Here is a 21,977-nt window from a genome sequence, read left to right as displayed (position 1 = left end):
AGCAGTTATGCAGCAGCTGATCTTTTTTTGGTGTCTTTACAGCTGATGTTCTTACTGAAAATAACTTACACTCTTTCCCTTTATTTCTATACTAATTCTCTAAAGATATGCAGACTCCCCCAATTGATCACTGTGACCAGGGAGATAGTTCCATCAGGCCTTCCTTCCTGATAGGGAAATCAACACCATTTTATTGACTGCTTCATTGCAATCACATTGTTAAGGACAGGAGAGTTCTTCAAAGAAAGGATTGCAGCCACATCAGCCTGTTTGATATATAGAATATCCCTGAGTTTAAAAAGAATTCAGTGATATTCATCTAGGGTACTTTATGTTCACATACCCGTAATTCTAATATCTTTTTATAGTTATGATTAAATATATTTCAATAAAAAAACTTTTTAATACATTAGGATCACTTGTCAGGCAATACAAAGATCTATAAATATGTGTCTGACCCCTGTGGAGTTTCCAGACTTCTTGGAATTTGTAAGAGCAGAGAAGTTAGAAGTGTAAACAACTTTCAGAAAGGATGAGAGGCAAAGTGTTGAGTTTTTTCTAGAGGAAGAGAGGTATCTTAGGATCACAAAAGGCTTCACCATCCAAGTAGTTGTTAAAAATCTCTTAAAAATTTGAGTGACAAAGTGCAGTATATTAGTCATGGGAGACGATTCCAGGCACAGAGTTTCATATAAGCCAAAGCAGAGAGATGGGAAACCATAAAAAACTGTGATTTACTGAGTTGGATAGGATTACAGGGAGTGGCTGGGAGTTGAAGATAAAGATGAGGTTGGTGCCAATTGTATAGTAGGGAAGCCTATGTCAGGCAGTGAAGTTTGTGCTCGCTTTTGTGGGCAGTGAAAACCACACATTAAAAAAATAAAGCCAGTGAATGGCACAGCCTGAGAAGGAGACAGAAATGTGTGTGTGTGTGTGTGTGTGTGTTTTATTTTAAATAAGAAAATCATCTGTCCCTAGTGTGTAGGATGAATTGAAGTAGGGAGATGTTGAAGACAGGGAGAATGGTTGGGAGCTTAAAATCACCCTCTTGTAAGTGAGGTAAAGATCCTTTGAAGCTAAGGTGGGAGGAAGTAAAAATGCAAATTCAGAGGTGAACTTGGTTGAGGCTTTATGGAGGCAAGCTAATTGGAATAGTCTGAGAATTGCTTCAGTCATGATTAGAGAGGAGAAGGCTTGTACCCAGGGCTGAGTGAGGGCAGAAGGGAAGCAGGAGGCAGATCTATTGGGTGAGGGTAGGGGATGAGTGTGTGGATTTTCACAATAGGTTTTCATCTATTAAGTAATGTAATATCACAAATACGCAGTATTTTCAACTGTCTATGGATATCATTTGTAAATTTTCCAGTGCTGTTTAATGCTCCTGAGTACACATTTCAATTTTATAAATTTACACAGGGAAAAATAATCATCACATTAAACTTTTTTAACAGAAAAAAGATATTTTACATTGTTTTAAAGTAACCTTGTAATATTTAGATCATGAAATTAAACATTCCTGGGAATGGTGACTGCTAAGTACATTTCTCCTGGTGATCCTCTCTATTTAAATGTGGTACAGCATTACCCCAAGTATATTCTTTGGCATATCATAAAAGGAGATGTTGCTGATATTATGGTGAATAGGATCCCTTTTGTTAGATATGGGTAGGAAACATGGAGTCAAGCTAGATTGTTTTAGAGACTTTCATATACATGTATTATTAATATAGTTGGTGAGTTTGCAAGAGGAGAATGAACATTGCATAAATTTGGTAATTTATTTGGAGCATCTATCCCATAGAACAGATATTGGAAATATGGCAGAATTAATTATTGGTGACAAAATGGAAGCATCTCATTGGCTACAAGAATATAGAAATTTACATTTCAATATGAAACTAATTTGTCATCTCATATAATTGTAACATCTGTTCTTTTCTTTAATATATTAAGTTCACTATTTTATTTTGGAAGATACATTTTTGGACGAATTGAAAATATTCTCTTTGAGTTTGCAGAGGTGGGAAATAGTATATGCCTTGAAGAGACACTTATGGCTGTGGGTTGATTGCAGGTGCATTGGAGTTGATAGTATAAAAAAATCCGTGCATGATCATATCTCAATCATCTCCTTGCAAGAAACTGAGGATAACATTGAAATTCTAAATGTTTTTCCTCTTTGTCACTTGCCTCAAGGCTGCCTTTTTCCTGCATTCCATCTTTTCACATGTATTCAGAAAATTGAGGTCAGCTCAGCCTACATTTCTATTATGTGGAAAGCACTGTGAGAGTGCAAATTTATTTCAAGATTAGTTTGAGATACATAGTGTGCTCAGTAAATATTTGTTCAGTGAGTGGATTGTGTTTTTTCTTTAATGATCCAAGTCTTTGAAGAGACATCTGAATTATGGATCTGAATTCTTTATGTTTCTTAAAAGTTCTTTATTCCTTGGTTTTCATGGGTAGTATTAGCTGAGAAAGACAAAAAAGTCATCTCCTGCAGCTCACTTTTTAATTTACAATATTTGAAATCTACCCTGAGAAAGTCATTGCTGTATGCAGTGTTGGGTGAAGATGGTGCCAACCACCTTACCATTTAGCAACATCTGGCTTTTCTTTAGGTGTATCCTCCAGGTGTTAAATATTCTTAGTATTCCAGGTACACAAAGTGAAGGAGGTAACTATGGAGAGAGAATATGGGATAGTTAAAAAGAACATAGGCTCTGGAATTAGGTAGAATATGAATTTCAGCTTTATCACTTCATTTTGTTATGTGGTTTCAGTAAGATCCTTAATCTTCAAGATTCAGACACATTTATAAAACTGGGACTCATGCCTACATTTTATGAAAGCTGTAAGGAAGGCAGATAAGAGTTTTGAAAGCCCAGGCACATTATAGATGCTCAATAAATGGTAACTGTAATAATAGATATGTGTGGCTATTATTCTCTTCCATTCTGTGTGCTGCTGTTATTCAACCCTTACTGAATAAGGTATTGATTTTTTAACATGCTACACATGTGAAGACAGTCATTTAGGAATACAGTACATATGCCCATGTCTTCAGCCATTTTTGCCAATGAGAAGAAAACGCTGTTAGACATTAAACAATATATTGCCTGAACCGATTCTTTAAATGAGGTATGAAATAATAATTACTTTTCATTTACCATTCTTGGTAGATGTTGGTTACTTTGAGTAGTGATGAGAATAATAATAATAGCTCACAGTTGTTGAACACTTACAACATGCCAACACGGTTATAAATGCTTAGCCCTCTATGACACACTGACTTCGTTATCCGTGTTTTGTATCTGATGAATGTGAGACTGAGTGTGATGCGATGCAGGCGGTGAATAGTCTGACATCAGCTGAACTCGGGCTAACTGGCTCCCACACCCTCAGTCTTGTTCATTATACTTTCCTCCCTTTCATCATATAGACAGAGTAATACATGTGTCACATAATACATAGCTGTATGTAGAGGTACAGTTGCCAATATCTATATATGTGGCACATTCTTTTTTCCCCTTTAGTTCAAGAATTTCTATAATGCTGTCAGGGATATAAAATTAAAATGTAAATGGCATGCTCCCTTCCTTTAAGAGCCTGCTATCCCAATAATTGAATTAGGCTTTAAAAGATTCTCCATTCTTCAAATGGAGAATAATAGAGATCATTTCGATTGGGGAAGGTTAGAATAAATCTGTCAAATACTGTCATGTCAAAAGGTATGCCACTCAATAGATAATTTGAGCTTTAATATGTAAGTAAAATATTAATTAATGAACTTTCTAAAGTTATTTTGTGATAATTCTTTACTTTATTTCTATAATTAAAGACAATCACCTCACCACCTATTTTAATTGAAGGTCTTTGAAAATTATAAAATAGATTTTATGTTTCAGTTTATACTTCTAAACAGCTATTCCATAGTTTCCTTATAGAGCCTATTTTAAGATAATACTAACCAAGTTTTTGACTTTGTATTAATGTGTTGGAATTTTTGCCTTCTAAAACACAAGGTCAGGTTACTGGGTATGGCTGATAAATCACTTTAGTCTTTCTAGTGGTAGCATGGTAGTTTCTATAAAGTAGATAAAAGGTCTAAGTTCAAATGACTTTATATTTTAGGAAGAATTTCTTTTATAGTATTCAAGCCAATCAGAGATACACATTAAAGTTTGGAGTCTGAAATTCTTTCTTTAAATTGAGAATTGAATTTCATGACATATTATTTGGTAATTATTTCTTGTGTGAATTTTTCCACCAGATAAAAGGGTTTCAGAACTATATTTCTTTCTTTACCTTAGAAATATGTTGAATATTGAAAATCACATAGATATCTTCACAAAGAAATTTGCAAATTATCTTTCCTTTAAATATGAATTACATTTCTAACGATACCATAGAGACATGTTGAGTATTGAAAATCATGTAGATATCTTCACATAGAAATTTATAAAGTATCTCTCTTTTAAATATTACCCATTCCTTGTCTGGATTGCTGGGTTGTTGTTATTTATTTTTATATTTTTCTAATCTCTGTTATTCCCCACATGTCAGTGCTTATTAAAAATTTCATCAGTAATCTTAGAGGTGCCATGAAGTTAATGTGGGTATTTTTTGTGTACATTTTTTGGTTAATGTTTTGTGCTAGAATTTAGATAATATACAACTATAATTGCATATATATATTGCATGCATTCATGTCTTATTCAGAGAACTAAAAGAACTCCAAATTTTAGCATTTTATTTTCAATTTTTTTTTTTTTAATTTGACAGGCAGAGTTAGACAGAGAGAGAGAGACAGAGAAAAAGGTCTTCCTTCTGTTGGTTCACTCCCCAAATGGCCGCCATGGCTGTCATGCTGCGCCAATCCGAAGACAGGAGCCAGGTGCTTCCTCCTGGTCTCCCCTGTGGGTGCAGGGCCCAAACACTTGGGCCATCTTCCACTGCCTTCCCGGGCCACAGCAGAGAGCCGGACTGGAAGAGGAGCAACCGGGACTAGAACCCGGCGCCCATATAGAATTCTTCACTAGCAGTAATGTTTCTAGTAGATAAAAACTTAGTTTTGCCTCAGTTTTCTAGGGTAGTGTTTAAACCATCTAGGTTATTGATTTTTTCAGCTGATACAGGTTCTGTAACTATATATGTTTAGGAGTCATCCTTTTTAACTGGTAAAAATGGTTTATTCGCCTCCATTAGTATGGACATGGTCATTAGAAATAAAAATAGATAAATAATCCAAGAATACAAATTTTTACATTTTAAGAATGTTTCTTGTGAAATGTAACATATAGGATGATAAGTGCACTGATTCTATTGTACAATTTAATTTTCACAAAGTGAATCAATATATACTGTGTGAAGATCTGAAATCTTACCAGCACCCCAGTAGCCTGTGTAGTTTACTCTTAAAAATATATCCTTTATAATTAAAACTGTTTTGAAAGGTAATACTTGAAAAAAGCTATAACTGTTTTTGATAGAAAAATAAACATACCACTGTTTATATTAATAGCAGTTATCATAGTGCTTACTAATGCCTTGTTGAATTTGTCTTTAGACTTCTATTTATGCAAATTAATTTTTGATGCTTTTGTATTTGAAAAATGAGATTTAGCATTTTTACAAGAAATAGTTTTCATCTAGAATTTTTATTAAGATTAAGATTTGAGTTACTTAAATATTGTCTTACAAAGTACTATTATTTTATATAAAGGAACAGAGGCCCTTGATTATGTTATTATCTTTGCAAATAGTCTTCCTATAGCATTCCCCAGGTAGTCTTCCAGTGACTTTAAAATTATTCAGATAGGCTAACCATTCCTTCCACTATGTATTCACTAATAGCAAAATTCTATGTGTTGCATCAGCAATTTGATAATATAAAGGAATGGTTTTGTGTATTTCACACAGCACTGGGACTGTGCATAGCATCTCTGGGGGTTCTTTGATGTCTAGACAGTTTCAATTATGACTGCTCCCCTGCCTCCAAATTCCACCCCTGTTCTGCTTCAGGGGTTGTGGGAAATGAAAACAAACCAGAAGGGTTCCACAACCTTATAGTCTAGCGGGGAAAAAAACAAACAAGTAGAATAAGCTGTATATCTACAATGGCAGGTGCATAGGAAAGGGCCTGATTATAAGGAATGGAAGAATGAAGAGAATTTGGGGCAGATATTGTCCTGCTTATTTACTTCTAATTGTATGTAAACATGGAATACATGTGCAATGGGAACAAAATGAAAGCATTACAGAAGAATTACGGAAGAAAATCAGGTTGCCTTTTAGCCCAAAGCCCCAGTTCTTTCCTCTTCACCTGCTCATAGGCAACCAAATCTAAGACTTTGGCGTGTTCACTGTACATTGTCAAATTTATGGAAATGGTAGGATGGAAACTTGTGTTTTAAGCTATAAAACTAACTTTTATTTCTTCCTTCCTTTTGTTTTCCTTGTATAATTCGGATGTCATGGTTCTTCCCGTTCATCTGATTAGAAAGTAAGTAACTTGAAATTTCAGAGATTTTATTAAATTGTTGATGTTTTATGGCTTCATATACACATATACATATTCTGTTATCGAATTTAAAATTTTTTAGTTCTGATTGATGTGATTAACTTGTGCATTAACTGAAGAAAATAGTTTTTAAGAAATTAAAATTAAGAATTGTTACCTATAATGTGTTCATGATATCTCAGAATACAGATTAGATCATATTTGTGTAATCGTCTCTCTTACCTTCAGATAATCATTGTGTGTTAAATTCAAATAGATAGGCAGATTTATATATTTTCCCATTCTATTTTTTCTAAATATAAAAATAATGTTAAATAAGTATTTTATGTATTCCTATTCAGTAGCAATTAACTGAGGCATGACTTCAGGAAAAGCAGTCTAAGTTTTCTGAATTTTATGGCATTAATGAGAATAATAGCAATAAGTAAATGATATAGATTTTAAAAGTGTATCTTCCTTATTCCACATTGAATGTTACCTTTTATTAAGCACTTAAATTCTATTGTTGCTAATTTTTGTGTTGTTCTTAAAATGGATCAGAATAATTAGACTCTTTCTCCTAAAAAATCTAAGTGATATGCTTAAAACGAAGTGACTAATTGAGTGATTTTGTTGCATAAAATTCATTTGATTGCAAAATATTTTCTAATTCTTTGCCAATATATAGTTTTGAAATAAAACAAATTTTATATGATTGCTCTGGGAAAAGATTTGGGGAAATTCCAGTAGGCACTGAGACTTTGGGAAATGTACTGTCATATGATATGAATTACATATTTCTGAATTTTTCTGTAGTAGTTCTTGAGCTTATTGAGTTAAACAGTATGATTTAATTATCATATTCAATAGAGATTATTTGTAGGGTACTGGGTACTCATCATATATGTTTGCAGCAAACATATTTTCTAAAAAAAGATTATTTATTTATTTTGAAAATCAGAGAGAGAGAGAGAGAGAGAGAGTTAACTTCCATCCACTGGTTTACTCGCTAATTGGCCAAAATGGCCAGTGCTGGGCCAGGCTGAAGCCAGGATCCAGGAGCTTCATCAGGGTCTCCCACGTGGGTAGTAAGAGTGTAAACACTTGGACCATCTTCTGCTGATTTTCCTGGGCCATTAGCAAGGATCTGGATTGAAAATGAAGTAGCCAGGATAGGAACCAGAGCCCCTAGGGGATGCCAGTTTTTCAGGCAGCACTTTACCCACTGTGCCACAATGCTAGCCTTTAAACTGCTAGTGTCTTTAAACTGCTATTTAATAGCAGATTTATTGTCTAGGTTATTGTACCGTAGAAAATATAAATTATAGTGGTGGTATATTTGTTCACTATTTCTTAGTTGCCTTTAAATCTGTATTATTCTTTAATGTCTTTTTTTTTAAAGCAATGCCTCTAACCTTTTTTAATTAGTTATTTTATTTTTTGAGAGACATACAGAGAGAGCTCCCATCCATTGCCTCACTCCCCAAATGCCTGAAAGCTGGCAACTAAACATAAGTATTCCTTGTGGGTGGCAGGGACACACTACGGAATCCTTCATTGCTGTGTCCCAGGGTGTGCATTAGTGGAAAGCTGGAAGGAACTGGAACCTAGGCCCTCAGTTATGGGAAGAGGGCCTCCCAAGTGCCATTTTAATCACAGTGCCAAATGCCTTTCCCTCTTTAAAATTCTAAATCTGAATCCTGAATTGTGTGCCTTAAGATCTTAGGACCCAACAGCAGAGAGAATACTGTGAGGTTTCATGTTAGGTGAGCAATTTTATTAAGCTATATTTTTGAAAGTCTACATTATGTCATTTTTATATATTAGATTCTGTTTTACTTGTCATGTTAACATCTTTTTGCCAAGTCCCTATGGAAAGTCTGTATTTCTGACAGTTTCACTAAATTAAAACTCCAGAATCTGGCATAATCATCCCAGCTTCAAATTTTCTGTGCTTTTGTCTGAAGGGTATACCGTAAAAATAACATATTTTTCAGAATTCAGTATAACCTCTGATGCATTATTTATCTGGAATTCATTCTGCAGAGATGAATAAATTTTACTTTATGGGTGTGCCTGGGCCACTTCAAATATAAGCAAAAATCATTTGTGAGGGAAAATAATGAAATGAGGTTTGTAGGCTTGTAGCAGCTTCATGAGGAAAGATATTACATAAGCAGACAGCATATAACTGTGTGAACTTTAGTGTTACAGCTGCATTATTAGGATTTTTATTAGGGTTTTTTTTTTTTTATTAGGATTGTATTTGCATTAGGATTGCTATTTCCCATCAGAACTAGTGGATCCATATTTATATGTTAGCGTAGACAAGCAGCTTCCTAAAATAATAAAGAGTGTTCATATTATTGTAATACTATAAGCCTTTAGGACCACAATGCATATGCATGTTGACTTGCGAAAGTTTCTTCTTACAACTCAGAAAATTTGATTGCTTAGCTCTGTTGGTGAGTTTTCATAGTAAGTGACAGGTTGGATAATCACAAATTTTAGGAAATTCTTAATTTAGTAACAGAAAGTTGTGTTTTTATCCCAGAAATTGAGAGTTTGAAAGTATAATTTCTTAAAGACTTTTTTGACCCAGAATATTTTGGAATAAATACTCATAACTCCCAAGAGGTATGTGGGGTGAGGCTAGGGCTTCTAAGGAAAATCCATGTGACCAAATATTGATCTTGTAGTGTATTAACAAGTACAATATATATGGAAACATAACTGAATGAAAGCAAAAATTGTAGCTTGCAAAAAATATTGATTTGCAAGTAAGACATAAAACATGGTATAAAATCTGCTCCAGGAAATAAATACATATTTGTCACATTTCATAAACATCTTCCCAAGTGTATATATTCCAATAAAGTTTGTGCTTTATGGTTTGGTATTTTTAATCATTATTTTAATGGTATTTGATTTCTTCAAAAAATGACTTCTTAATTCAGTCACTTGCATCCTTACTGTAGAACATAATTATTAACTGGGCAGAATTCCCAGACACATACTTCTTTATTTGACATCTCTAACTGAGATAAGAATGTCATTGTAGAAGCTATATGAGATAGAAACACAGATACAGACTCTTAGTTGGTCATGTAAGAAATGCAGCCCTAAGACTTAGATGCTTATAATTTCAAATCAGTTCTTCCCTGGTTTCTTATTGTTCTTTTGGTGCTTTTCAACCTTTCTTTTGTTGCTTTTTAACCTATGGGATGGAGCTACCCTTGAACTTGGTCTTTTTTTTTTTTTTTTTTTTGATCACTCAAGTGCAACCATGAAGTTGTCTGTAAAATTTAAAATCCAAAGCTTCATGGTATTATTTATAAAATAGCATCACATAAATGCTTTGGTTTCTTTAAAATACAGTGTCAGTTGCTTTATGAATAAAAGCATAATTTTAATTCAGTAGACTTCTTGCCTGAAGCCTATGACTGATGCATCTGATTAACTTCAGTGAAACTGGACTGGCTCGTTATTGTAATGTAGATGTTTCGGGGTTGGGAGGATATTTTAAAAAGGCATGCAAGGAAGTCTTTTTTTTTTTTTTTTTATGAAGACTTGGGGAACAGTTTTGCCACAGAAGCTGCATCTCAGACTGCTTCATTTTTGCACACTTTTATTTTCTAGTGGAACCTCTCCATTAGCCTGTCTGAATGCAATGCTTCACACTAACACTCGAATAGGGGATGGAACATTCTTCAAAATCCCTGGAAAGTCAGGCCTCTATGCTCTCAAAGTAAGTTGGACTGTTGTGCATACTATGTGTGTTAAGTTATGCCTGTGTATCATACATTTTTTCAGACATGTGAAGGTAAACAAAATTAGTTTTGGGTGAAGGGTAGAAGAATGACCCCTTTGCCTTTTAAATGTTTTCAGATGTCAGAAAAATGATTTCATATTAAGAATAAACAATAGCATTTTTCTTTAAGAAAAGCATATCTGTGGTTTCACTCCATAATATATGGTCATGGAAAATAGTTGTGGCTTCTTTAAAATTCTTGATTCTTTAAAATATTTGCAGAGGAGTGTCATGGATCATCAGCCAGGAGTTTAATATGATCACAGTTGCCATAAACTCTTGGACTTAATGACCATATGTTGATATGGAAGCTTCATACCTGCATGCCTTTCTAGCTTTTTAAAAATAAAAATTTTATTCTGCTTGAACATGTATGGATTTAAATAAAGTATTCAATTCTAAAACAAATGATGATCTCAAGGAAGTTTTTTCTAGGAATGCATACCTGTTATTTGAAAAGAATGGAGAAATAAAATACAAACTTCTAATAACTTGAATCTTAACTGTTTTAGATGAATGCCCATGTCCGTTTAGCAGAAATGCCACCTATATTGCAGAATTCTATAGATCAAAAGCTTATGTTCTACAATGGGAGTATAACTTGGAAAAAGTGAATTCAATATATTATTAAAAATAAGTCACTGTTTTACTAAATGAAGGATTTATATTTGAAGTGTCTTAATTTTCTTTGGGAAGATTTTTTTTTTAAATGGCCAAAATTATCCTGGGCAAAATTATTCTTGTCCTTGTGGGGATTCGAAAAATAACACAGCTTAATCAAAAGACTTGCTTGCTTGCTTTCCTTTTTTTTTTTTTTTTAGCATTTTATACCTAGATGAGTGTTTAATTTACTGATCAAAATTCTGCTCTCTATTTCATGCAATTTATTTACATAAAGAAAAAGTTTTTAAAAAAGGGGGGGAACAACAATTTCAAAATGAATTATTTTTGGTGTGGATTTTGAAAGATTATAAAAAAAAAAACCCTTTGACAATGGCCTTTCCCCAGATTTTTTTTTGGGGGGGTTGATTTTTATATTACAAAGTAAATCAGTATTGAAATTGTAAATCACAAATAGCAATGGTAATACTTTAGATTTCTGAAAGTATTTTGAATGTTTTCTGGTACTAATATATCTCCATAAATCATCCTTTTTAAACTAATATAGAAAGAGGAATCCTCTTGCTCAGTGGATGGAGCTTTGGATTTAGTCTGTGAATCTGAGTTGGATGGCACAGAAATGGCTGAGGCAAATGCCAATGGAGAGGAAAATGGAGGTGAGTGTGACCAGTCTCAAAAAATAAACCCCGTTCTCCTAAGTGTTGTAGGATTCCAGTAATCCACTAACTGAATCTCTCAGCCTTGTAATATTCTGTCTGCATTTTCACCATTTTCTAAGATTTATCATTAGTGTTGAGTTAAAACGGTTATTGACTATGACAGAACATAGCTCTTTGTGTTTTGTTTGCCCAGTATGTATTTCTATGAGCATTTTTTGTATTAGCAGCCTCAGTGTATTTCTCCGATGTTGGAGGGTTGCTGGAGGCACTAGAGGTTCCATTCCCATGGGACGACTGAGAATGCCAGCCCTTCATTTCTGATTGCAATGATCTTTTCTGTGATCACAGGAGTTTTATAATAGCTTTGAACCTTGGCTTGTCCTCTGTAAATTAAGCTTAATGTTATCATTCTTCACAGTGAAATAAGGGCCGAATATGATACTTTCTTGTTAAACATTTTGATGAGTGAGTGACCCTTCCAGAATCCCAAGGGGGACGTTTTCCACCTCTGAATTCCATCTGTGTTAATCCATATTTATCTTTCTCACGACAGTTACATTATCATCCTCTGGTATCTGTCATTCTATCCTGCAGTTCTGGCAAATATTTGTCCCACAAAGGCTGCTGCACTTTCTCCTGCCCTACCCACTGGTCCCACAAATGGACCCGTATCATGATCTGGGAGGAAGACTGTATAATTAAAGTTTCAGTCAGTGGACTCCTAGGAATCAGTAAATTACCTTTAAACAAACAAACCTTAAAGACTCCTTACAGAAATATCATATGTCAGTAATAACCCAAAGCCATTCATTTTATTAATGGCCATCAGGGTCCGTGTGTGTGCTCTGCATGCTGACTGAACACTCCTGCCCTTTAGACTGGTGTGCAGTCTGATAGGCCCCAGAAGACCCATACTGCTTTAGTTTCTATCTGATCTGCAGCAGAGGTTGTGAAGGTAACTTAGGAAACACAGATTCTTAGCAAACAGTTGCAGACTGTTTTATGGGCTGCTTTTATCATCTTTCATTTGACTTGCTGTCCCTATTTCTATGCCTTTGGAAACTCACCACCCCCTTCCCCCAACACACACACAGTAACTAATGTCTTGCTATGAATCTTTGCAAGTCTTTTTGGTTAGAGTGGGGACAAGGCAGCAGCACACAGGAATTTCTGGTATTCAAGAAGGGCTGGTGAATAGGGCATCTTCTTCTCTTTTGGGAGAAGGTGAGACTTGGTGATGTCGTTTCTGTTCTGTGAGTGCTCCTGAGCTCTCAGCATTTACATGTAGCTTCTACTGTGTGCCAGGCCTTATTCTTGACATCGCAGTTACAGGAGTAAAAACAAATAAACAAAAACCACATCTTCATGAAGCTGATGCTTTTTGAGAGAAAGACAATAAGCAAAGTAAATATTTAAAATATTTATAGCTTATTTATTGGTGACAAGTAATATGAGCCAAAATAAAAAAGGGGGAAGAGGGAAGGACAGGGTTATTTTGAAAAAATACCTGAGTGGAATGCAAGAGCAGGTATTTAAAGAGGAGTGAGTTCAAGCTAGGGGGAACAGAACTTAAAAAGATTTTGAGGCAGGAGAGTAGAATGTTCTAGAAACACTAAGAGCAGTGTGGGTAGGAGGATGGAGTGAACAAGGGAATGCATAATGAGATGCAAAGCCAGAGAAGTAATGGGGGCCAGATTATATAGGCCTTGAAACAGGTTGAGTGTTACCTGAAATGCTTGGGGCCAGAAGTATTTCAGATTTTGTATTTTCTTCAGATTTTGGAGTATTTATATTATGTAATGAGATGTTGGAAATGGCACCCAAGTCTAAACACAAAATTCATTCACATTTCAAGTACACTTATGTACACATCCTAGGGGTAATGTTATGAAATATTTTTAGTGCACCTGCATTTTGACTGTGACTTATCTTGTGAGTTTAATCATCTTTCCATTTGTATGCTCACAGTGACTCTCAAAACATTTTGCATCTTGGAGTATTTTGTATTTTGTACTGGCTCTTGCTTTGTAGAGTTTTGAGCTAATGAGATAATGACCTGATTTATACTTTAGTTTTAGCAGAATCACTAAATAAAAAGGACAATACAGGAACAAGAATAAAAAACAGGGAGACCAGTTAGAAACCTCTTCCTGCACTCTAGAGGAGAGGTGATGCAGGAACAGCAGTGGATGTCATGCAAATTGATTAGCTTCTGGATATACATGAAGGTAGAACCATCTAGATCTGCTGACAGATAAATGTGGATAGGAGATAAAGTCATTGGGAATTGCTTCAAAGTTGGCAGGTTAGTAGAAGAATAGCATTGTTTTTAGCTTAACTAGAAGAATCTGCAAGAGAAGCAGTTTGAGGAAACTGGGTTGCGGATCAGAAGCTCAATTTTGGACACACTGAGTATGAGACTCCTTTTCAACAACCAGATGGGTATGTTAATTGAATTTATATGCCTGAAATTCAAAGGAGAGGTCTTTCTGGAGATACACACTTGGAAGTGGCCAGTTCATAGATAGCATCAAAGACGTGAACTGAATAAGAGAAGCCAGGAACTGAAGGTCAACATGGAGGTATTTCACAAAGTTTGTGGAAAATTAGGGTTAAATATAAGCTTATTTTAGAGCAAACAGCTTTTAAAACCCATGTATAGTTTTTCCATAATATGTGTCCCCCATGAACTTTTTGAAGACTTCCTGATATATGGACTTCAAGTTGTCTGTGCCAAAATATTCTTGTCCTTTAATTACATTTTGCATAAACAAGTTGAAGTACTGCTGTAGAAAAGACATGAGACTCAAAGGCTGAGCTGATGGGCACTTGAACTACAAGAGGCTGGAGAGATTATAGGAAACAGAGGATAAATGGATGTGAGAACATGTTTTCTATGCTGAAAACCAAGTGAAGAAAGTGCTTCTGTGGAGGAAGTGACTCATGTCAATGCTTCTGGAATGTCAGGTTATGATAAAGGTTAAGGAATTAGTACTGGATTTAGCTTTGTTGAGGATACTAATGAACTTGACCATGACAGTTTTTGTGGAACGGTAATACCACAGGTCTGAATGAAATGAGGTCAAGAGGATTCTATGAGAGAAACTGGAGATCAGAATTGTAAGCAATTCTTTTAAGAATTTTTGAGGGGCAGCTTTGTAGCATAGCTGGTTAAGCTGCTGTCTGTGATTCCAGTTCTGGCTGCTCCACTTCCAATTCAGTTCACTGTTAATGTGCCTGGAAAAGCAGTAGAAGATGACTCAAGTGTTTGGGCCCCTGACATCCACACGGGAGACCAGATGGAGTTTCAGCTTGTGTATTTAGCCTGGTCCAGGCCTGGCCATTGCAGCCATATGGGGAGTGAACCAGCACATGGAAATTCTCTCTCTGTCTCTGTCTCTCTTGCTCTCTGTCTCTCTCTCTCTCTCTCTCTATAACCCTGCCTTTCAAATAAATATAAACATGTTTAATAAAAAATTGTTGTGTGGTAAAGAGAAGAAGTTGGAAAATACCTGAGGGAAAGGTGGAATCAATACATATTTTAAAGTAAGAAATAAATTTTGGAATGATTGATTACCAATGGCAAAATTGTAGTTGAGGAGAAGTTGATGATTGGGAGGGTTACCCTGTTGCATATGTTTGATCAGATCAGAAGGAATGGGACCCATTCAATAGTTGAAAAGATTGGTCTTAGCAAGGGTGCAGGCAGCTACTGTCAAGGAGGAAAAGTAGAAAAAGGGTATTGTAAAAGTGAAGGTAGGTGAGCATGTGGAAAATTTTGCTTCTTCTTACTTATTTTTTTCTCATGAAAATCATGAAAAGGATTATGAAGTGAGAGTGAGAATAGGAGATAGTTTTGCAGATTTAAGGAGGAGAATGTCTGAGAGAGTCTGACCACATAAATCATGTCATTAGTCCTGAATTTATCATGAAACTGGTCAGCGTGAATGTACTGCTTTCTCCAGTTGTGTTCAAGACAAGCATGAAAGTGCAGAGCACACACACAGTTAGATTTCAGTAGAGTTGTCTTTTTTCCAAATGCAAACAATATAGCAACAAAAGGACAAAGAAGTTGAATTTCAAGAGGCAATTAAAGTAAATGTCCACAGAATTTAAGCAGATGTGGAAATAAAACACCTGTGTGAAGGAATGGTGTGAAGTCCTATTACCTAGAAGCATAGGTGATGACATTGGGTTTAGAACAATATTGTGGAGTGCGGGTCTGAGATGAGAGGAAAGAAGAAGCCTAGGATAAGGCTGTCATGAAAGAAAAAGCTGTGTTTTTACTCTCCAGTTAGCTGGCTGGCAGTGGATGGAGTTAACTATCCTGCGCTTTCCAACCCCTGTGCCAGGGGATGGGCCTGAGTCTACCTGGAGGAAAGTGCTGTTCTTACTTGACAAGTGTCTTTCAAGGGCTGGTGGTGACCATGGCACAAGGTATTTGGGTCACGTGCATTAATATTAAACAGAAAATTATGATAGGTCTGCCAAGAACAAGGTGTGATGTTTAGGATCTACAGTGTTCAAAAAATGGAGAATGTTCCAGAAGTTGGCAAAGACAGTAAGGAGGAAGAATGGTTTCTAATGTACTGCTGATGGCATGATATTCAGGGGTGAAGGTATCTAAGGAAAAGGGAGGGAGAGTGCTCTGGAAGGAACAATGAGGAAAATAGGTCACCTCTCCCAGTTCCAGGCCAGTGGTTGGAAAGCTGTAGAAGAGAAAAGTCTTGAGAGGATTCCAAGGGAGATAGTGTCCATAAGAGAGCCAGGCTTTGTCCATCAGGATCTGAAAGGCAGGTTCAAAGAGCACAGGAAAGTTGCAGATTTTGCTAGCAACTAATCCTGAATTCCAGAGGAAACAGAGGGAGGGTTTTTGTAGTTTGGAAGAGGTGGGAGATAGGGTGAGCACTCAGCCAATAATTAAACCAAAGCAGGGGTAAGCAAACTCCTCTAATTTGAAATGTGAATAGGTACTTCACAAAATAACTCATACCCACACATATCCAGCTAATGGGACTAAAATTAGATTTCCTGGACTCTTCTTTGAAGTTGCATTAGGAAAATTGCTTTGGGGAATCACCCAAAGAATAGTAAATAGCTCATTTCCTTGAGTATTCCTTGACTTGCCCAATTTTGCATCTTTCTGCAAACCGCAGTTGCCTTTGTAGGACGAGTATGTTTCCTACCCGTGTGTGTATTATATCCCTCAGAGTACAGCTCTCAGATATATTTTCAAACCTCGATACTGAAAATATATTGAGTGCTTACAATGTTCAGCTTTTGTAAAGTATTTACATGAAAGCTCTTTAATTTTCACAACATTTCTGTGAAGTAGGCAATATTTATATACTTTTAATTATTTTATTTTATTTTATTTTATTTTATTTTGATTAGTGAGGAAACAGGTTTTAGTGTCTCACCCAAGCTGCTGGTCCTGGTATGGGTGTGACCCCAAAAGCCATGTTCTGACCATTCTGAAACTTTGCCTGGAACCCCTGGGAACACTTAATAGACAGTGGTTGTTGATAGAATTTACCTGTATAACATGAGTTTAAATCTTTTCTCATCATACGCTGAGACTCTGACAGAGAGGAATCCTTGGCACAGCAGGTTATGGAATGGTTGTCATAGAATTTCTTACAATCAATACTAAATGCCAGGAAACTGACCTGCTCTAGGTGATTTCCTTGCCTTCTGTTTCCAGTACACACTTAAACCAAAGTTAGAATGCATATACTTCCCATATTTCTTACAGCTGTACAAATATACTTGAAAAATCTGATGAGAATGAGAAGGTGGGGCACATGTGTGGCTGTGTGGGTGTGAGGGAGAGAAAGGGAGGGGGAGTGAAAAGGAGGGAGGAGGGGAGGGGCCGGCCATCTGTTTTTCCATCTTTATTTCCCTCTCTTACTCCTCCTTTGGGGTGAAAGAATGGGAAGTGTGGAGGTGAACAATCGCCATCAACTGATACGATAATAGAACGAATAAGCCTCCTCTACCCTAGAGTTATTTCAAATGAATGCAGATTAATTGACATTTGTTGCACCATTGGGGGGGGGGGGCAAGTAGAGAAGTATTTGAGAAGAAAGCATTTTACAAAAACTAGCAGGGAAGGAATCCTAGTAGGCTGATTCCAGTTATTAACACAGGAGGTCCTGGGGAGAGTTAAGATAATGATAGCAATGCTTTACTCCTTTTCTGGACATCAGTCGGCCAGGGAAACAGAGCTATTTTTTAAATGACAGATGCTTTGCCACAGTATTTTATTTGAAGGTTCTGTTGAGACATTTTACAATGTAGGGTTATTATTTTTACCAAGTGGTATATTATAGATTGTGGAATTTACAAGACATAGAACTATGGTTATGTGTAGGTTTCCTTGACTTTTGAACAGTTTCTCAGGTTACTAAGTATTAGAAATAAAGACTTTAAAAAGTAAGCTGTTTAAATTTTACAAGCTAAGCTCTGGAGATCAAGGAGCGATTTAGGTGAATCACTTGATGTATCTGTGTTGACAACCCATGACCATTTGTACCTATATAAGTATAGATCTGTGTCACCCACAAAAATATTGTGAATTTTATGGCCTGTTTTAGTCAGAGATTTATAGGTATGTTTGTCTGAGTTGTTTTCTGTGCATAATACATTGGTATATCATGAGTTTCCATACACATATTGAGTTGACTTACAATGCATTGTTGGTTTGCAGAACCCCTACATATTTTATATAAAATGATGCTGTCAGAAGACGCTCTTCATCCTCTTCATCCTCAATTTATACATTATTATTAACAAGAAAAAAATGAGTTTTCCTTTTTTTGTGGCCTTTTGTATATTTCAAGCTTAAAATCAACAGCAGTCATCCTATTTTTTAAATGAGGAAACTGGAGAATGTACAATTTTTTATCTGCAGAGATCATAAAGGTTCTGCTTGCTGTTAACCCTAATGGCTTTCAGGGAGGAAGCAGCACTCTAGCAAGGGAATTAGCATTTTAAAAGTCTCTGTTTAGGTAAAAAATACAGAGAGAATACGTATCCTATATTTCAAACCTTAGATCCCAGGGTAAATAATGATTCCATTATTGGAAGAATTTTATATGACCCTTTTTCATTATTCTTTATGGCCAGTTTTATAAGTGGGTTTCTGATTGTGTGATTCTTGGCAGGCTTGTGTTAACTTAATGAAACATTATTCAGCTGACTCTTTGTTTTCATTGGCTCAGAGGCCACAGTTGAAGGGGTCTTTTATCCAAAGTGAAAAGTGCTTTAAGGTGGCCTGAAGTGTGTGGATCTCTGTTGAGACATCAATTACATGCAGACTGCAGATGAGGAGCTTTGTAGAGAAAGTGAGGCATGCACTAATGAGGGCTTAGCATCCTCGGGGAGCAGTCACACAAGGAGTTGGTAGGACAGATTACTCAAGAGGAAAGGGAAGGAAAATGTGGGTAAAGGTGGAGTTGTGAGGGGAGTGATTTGGGTAATGTTTGAGGATGTTGTACACAATTTACTGTCTCTTTTCTCATGGACTTATTTTGCTGGAGGTTTTTCAGGAGCTTGCTTGTGAATGCTCCAGGGTGATTTTAAACAGGATGGGGTGTGTGTGTGTGTGTGTGTGTGGTGTGTGTTTAAGGGGAAGAGGATTCTGTCTTTAGAGGGTTTGTGGAGGAAGACGAGGTCATATGATCAATTTCCACCTGGCAGCCATTCCTAAGAATCTCATAGGTAAGGGAAGGAAATGCCTTTAGTGTCTCTACCAGTCCCCTGATTTCCTTGGGTTAAGTTAATTTGTCTTCCATTCAGTACCTCTGCATTTTAGTTTTGTTAGCTGGAGGAGGAGCCACCTGCTCTTCATTGGTGGCCTAGCAAAACCTAAATATGTGCAAATTATGTTGTTTTAGCTACACATGGAAGAAAATGCAGAGGAAAGAGAATACTCTTCACAGTCAGTAATGACCATTGGCAGGATATAAAACTTCCTCTGCCCACTCTTTTTCATTCTCCCACCTTTCATCCCCGCCCACAGATTTCACAGTTCCCCAGAAATATGTGGGACTTCAAAAGCTTATGCAGCCCTGAATCCCGTCTCATTCCAGCTAAAATTTTACTTAAACCAGTCAGTTCCTTTAGACATTATTCTAATAATCCATGTCTACAGGAACAGAAATCTCACTGTCTCCTTATATTTGTCTCTCTGTTTCTGATAACCTTTGTAGCAGAGAATTTTATCCTTATGTGGAAATCTTTTGTGCTTTTAATTAAACCTATTTCCTCTTTTTTCTCTGCCTGAAGATGGAGAACAGCTGGTCAGCATCTAGTCCCCACCCCCTTCTTCTTATGTGTTCCAAATGACTTATCCCAACTCTTTGAAACATTACTTATAGATACTATTTTCTATTTCTTTTATCCATTAAGGACCCCTTTTTCATACATATTTCCCCTTGAACTGTGAACTTTATTCTTGTATAAATGGATTTTGGTCAGTTTTAACAGTCTAAAGTCATGAAAGAAAGGAGAGTTTTCTTTTTAAGTGGAGATAAAGTGGCCCAGTTAAGTGGGGTTTCTCCTCTTGCATTATGAGAGAAATATTTCATAATACAGAGATAACATTTGGAAAAAGAGTGTGCTCTCATAATAAAAACAAACTCCCTCTCAAATAAAAACAAAATTAGTGGTATTCCCCCAATTACTCATCTTAACTAGCCAATTTTCTGTTTGATTTATGTAGCCTGTGCTTTATATGTAAGAACTACGCAGCCATGCTTTTGAAAGAAATATTACATTTTCAGTGATACCAGAAAATCCATTCTGCCTTGTCTTTAAAAGCCTTGTCATTTCTCAAAGCCACCTGGATACCTAACTCTCCTGTATTTTACACTGGACTTGATTTTCTTTAAAATATTTATTTATTTTAAAGGCAGAGAGAGAGAGAAAGGGAGAGAGAGGGACAGAGGTAGAGGGAAAGATATTTTCCATCTGCTGGTTTACTCCCCTCGATGCCTGCAGCAGCAAGGGTTGGGCTGAACTGAAGCCAAGAGCCATGAACTCCATCCGGGTTATCTCACATGGGTGGCAGGGACACAAGTACTCAGACCATCTTCTGCTGCCTCCCCAGGTGCATTAGCAGGAAGCTGGATTGGAAGTGGAGCAGCCAGGACTGGAACTGGTACATGAATGAGATGTTGGCATCGTGGGCAGTGGCTTAACCTGCTAAGCCACACACTGGCCCCTGGAATTAATATTTTATATGTGGCTTGCTCTCTCTCTGCCTCTCCTCTCTCTGTGTAACTTTGACTTTGAAATAAATAAATAAATAAATCTTTAAAAAAATATTTTACATGTGGAAGTACAAAGTAGTAATGATGCCTGGAATGGAGTGCTTACCCTGGGCCCATGCCAACCTTTGGCTGATAGCCTTCCTGTTCACTTTTTCCATTCCTCATTTTCTAGGTCGATTTCTTTGTTTCTGTGCAGATGTTGCAGTGTGAAAAGATCACAGGTGTTGTACCAGTAGAAAAGAAATAGCCTCTAACATTTCTTCTCCCATGCAAGCAGCTTATACTGTTATTACTCTGCATCAGTCTGAGAAAGAAATCCTTATTGATTCTGGAGGGGTTAGGTGATTAAATGCTGGTGCCTGGAGCATTATATGTGTCTCATACTAAATACATGTATTTCTTTATATAGAAATGTATATAAAATAATATATATCCTAAGATATATAAGATATGTATATATAAGTATATGTATACTTATATATATAAGTATATATGTATATATGATATATTAATCTTTTTGTGTTTATACATATATATATAGAAAAAGAGAGTGAGAGCTTGTTTTGAGTTTCTTCCTTTCACATCTGTATTTGAAGAGATACATTTATAGCTATCCAGGGGTATTAATATAACTAAATGGGCCTGGCTGATAAATTGAGTGTGAGGAAGGGATTTCTGTAGCTGTATCTTCGGCGTATAGAAGGTTCTTCCTAGTTACTTGTAAAGCTTCAGTGTCCTGTCCAGTGCAAGCCAAACTGTCCGTACATCATTTGTGAACACTGTGGGAAGTTTGTGGCATGTTCAGTTCTGTGAAGGGTGAGTATCATTTACGGCATATGATGTCAGCCCCTAAATCATTAAAGTGTCTGGCTTGATTCCATCTTGTAGGAGTATTCTGCCACTTATATACTCATGTATTGCTGGTACAGTTATTGCCTGATTGACTATTCTGTTTGGCTTATTTTGCTCTTCTTTCTGTATGTGTCTCCTGAATAAGAAGAAAGTTTCTTTGAGCTAAATAATGGGTTATAAAATATAATAAATATCAGTTATATCAGATATTTTATATTCATAGAAGATATCATTCTCAGATTTATTAAGAGTACCAA

General features: G+C 36.1%; 1 protein-coding gene across 4 annotated transcripts in view; it reads left to right on the top strand.

Moving 5' to 3' along the window:
• ASXL3 (ASXL transcriptional regulator 3) overlaps positions 1-21,977 on the top strand; it is a 193,984-nt gene that overhangs the window by 61,553 nt on the left and 110,454 nt on the right. The window contains exons 1-3 of one of the 4 annotated variants that reach the window (XM_051851305.2): positions 5,678-6,505; positions 10,142-10,250; positions 11,482-11,590. In XM_051851305.2, the coding sequence (XP_051707265.2) occupies positions 6,477-6,505; positions 10,142-10,250; positions 11,482-11,590 (247 nt within the window). In that variant the 5' untranslated portion in view covers positions 5,678-6,476. Of the gene's footprint in view, positions 1-5,677; positions 6,506-10,141; positions 10,251-11,481; positions 11,591-21,977 lie in introns of those variants that run through there. The other 3 variants (XM_051851304.2, XM_051851307.2, XM_051851306.2) reach the window with 3 other exon arrangements.

The sequence above is a fragment of the Oryctolagus cuniculus genome, chromosome 10 (assembly GCF_964237555.1).
Source record: "Oryctolagus cuniculus chromosome 10, mOryCun1.1, whole genome shotgun sequence".
In the NCBI taxonomy this organism is placed as follows: domain Eukaryota; kingdom Metazoa; phylum Chordata; class Mammalia; order Lagomorpha; family Leporidae; genus Oryctolagus; species Oryctolagus cuniculus.
This window is presented reverse-complemented; position numbering and strand designations above follow the sequence as displayed.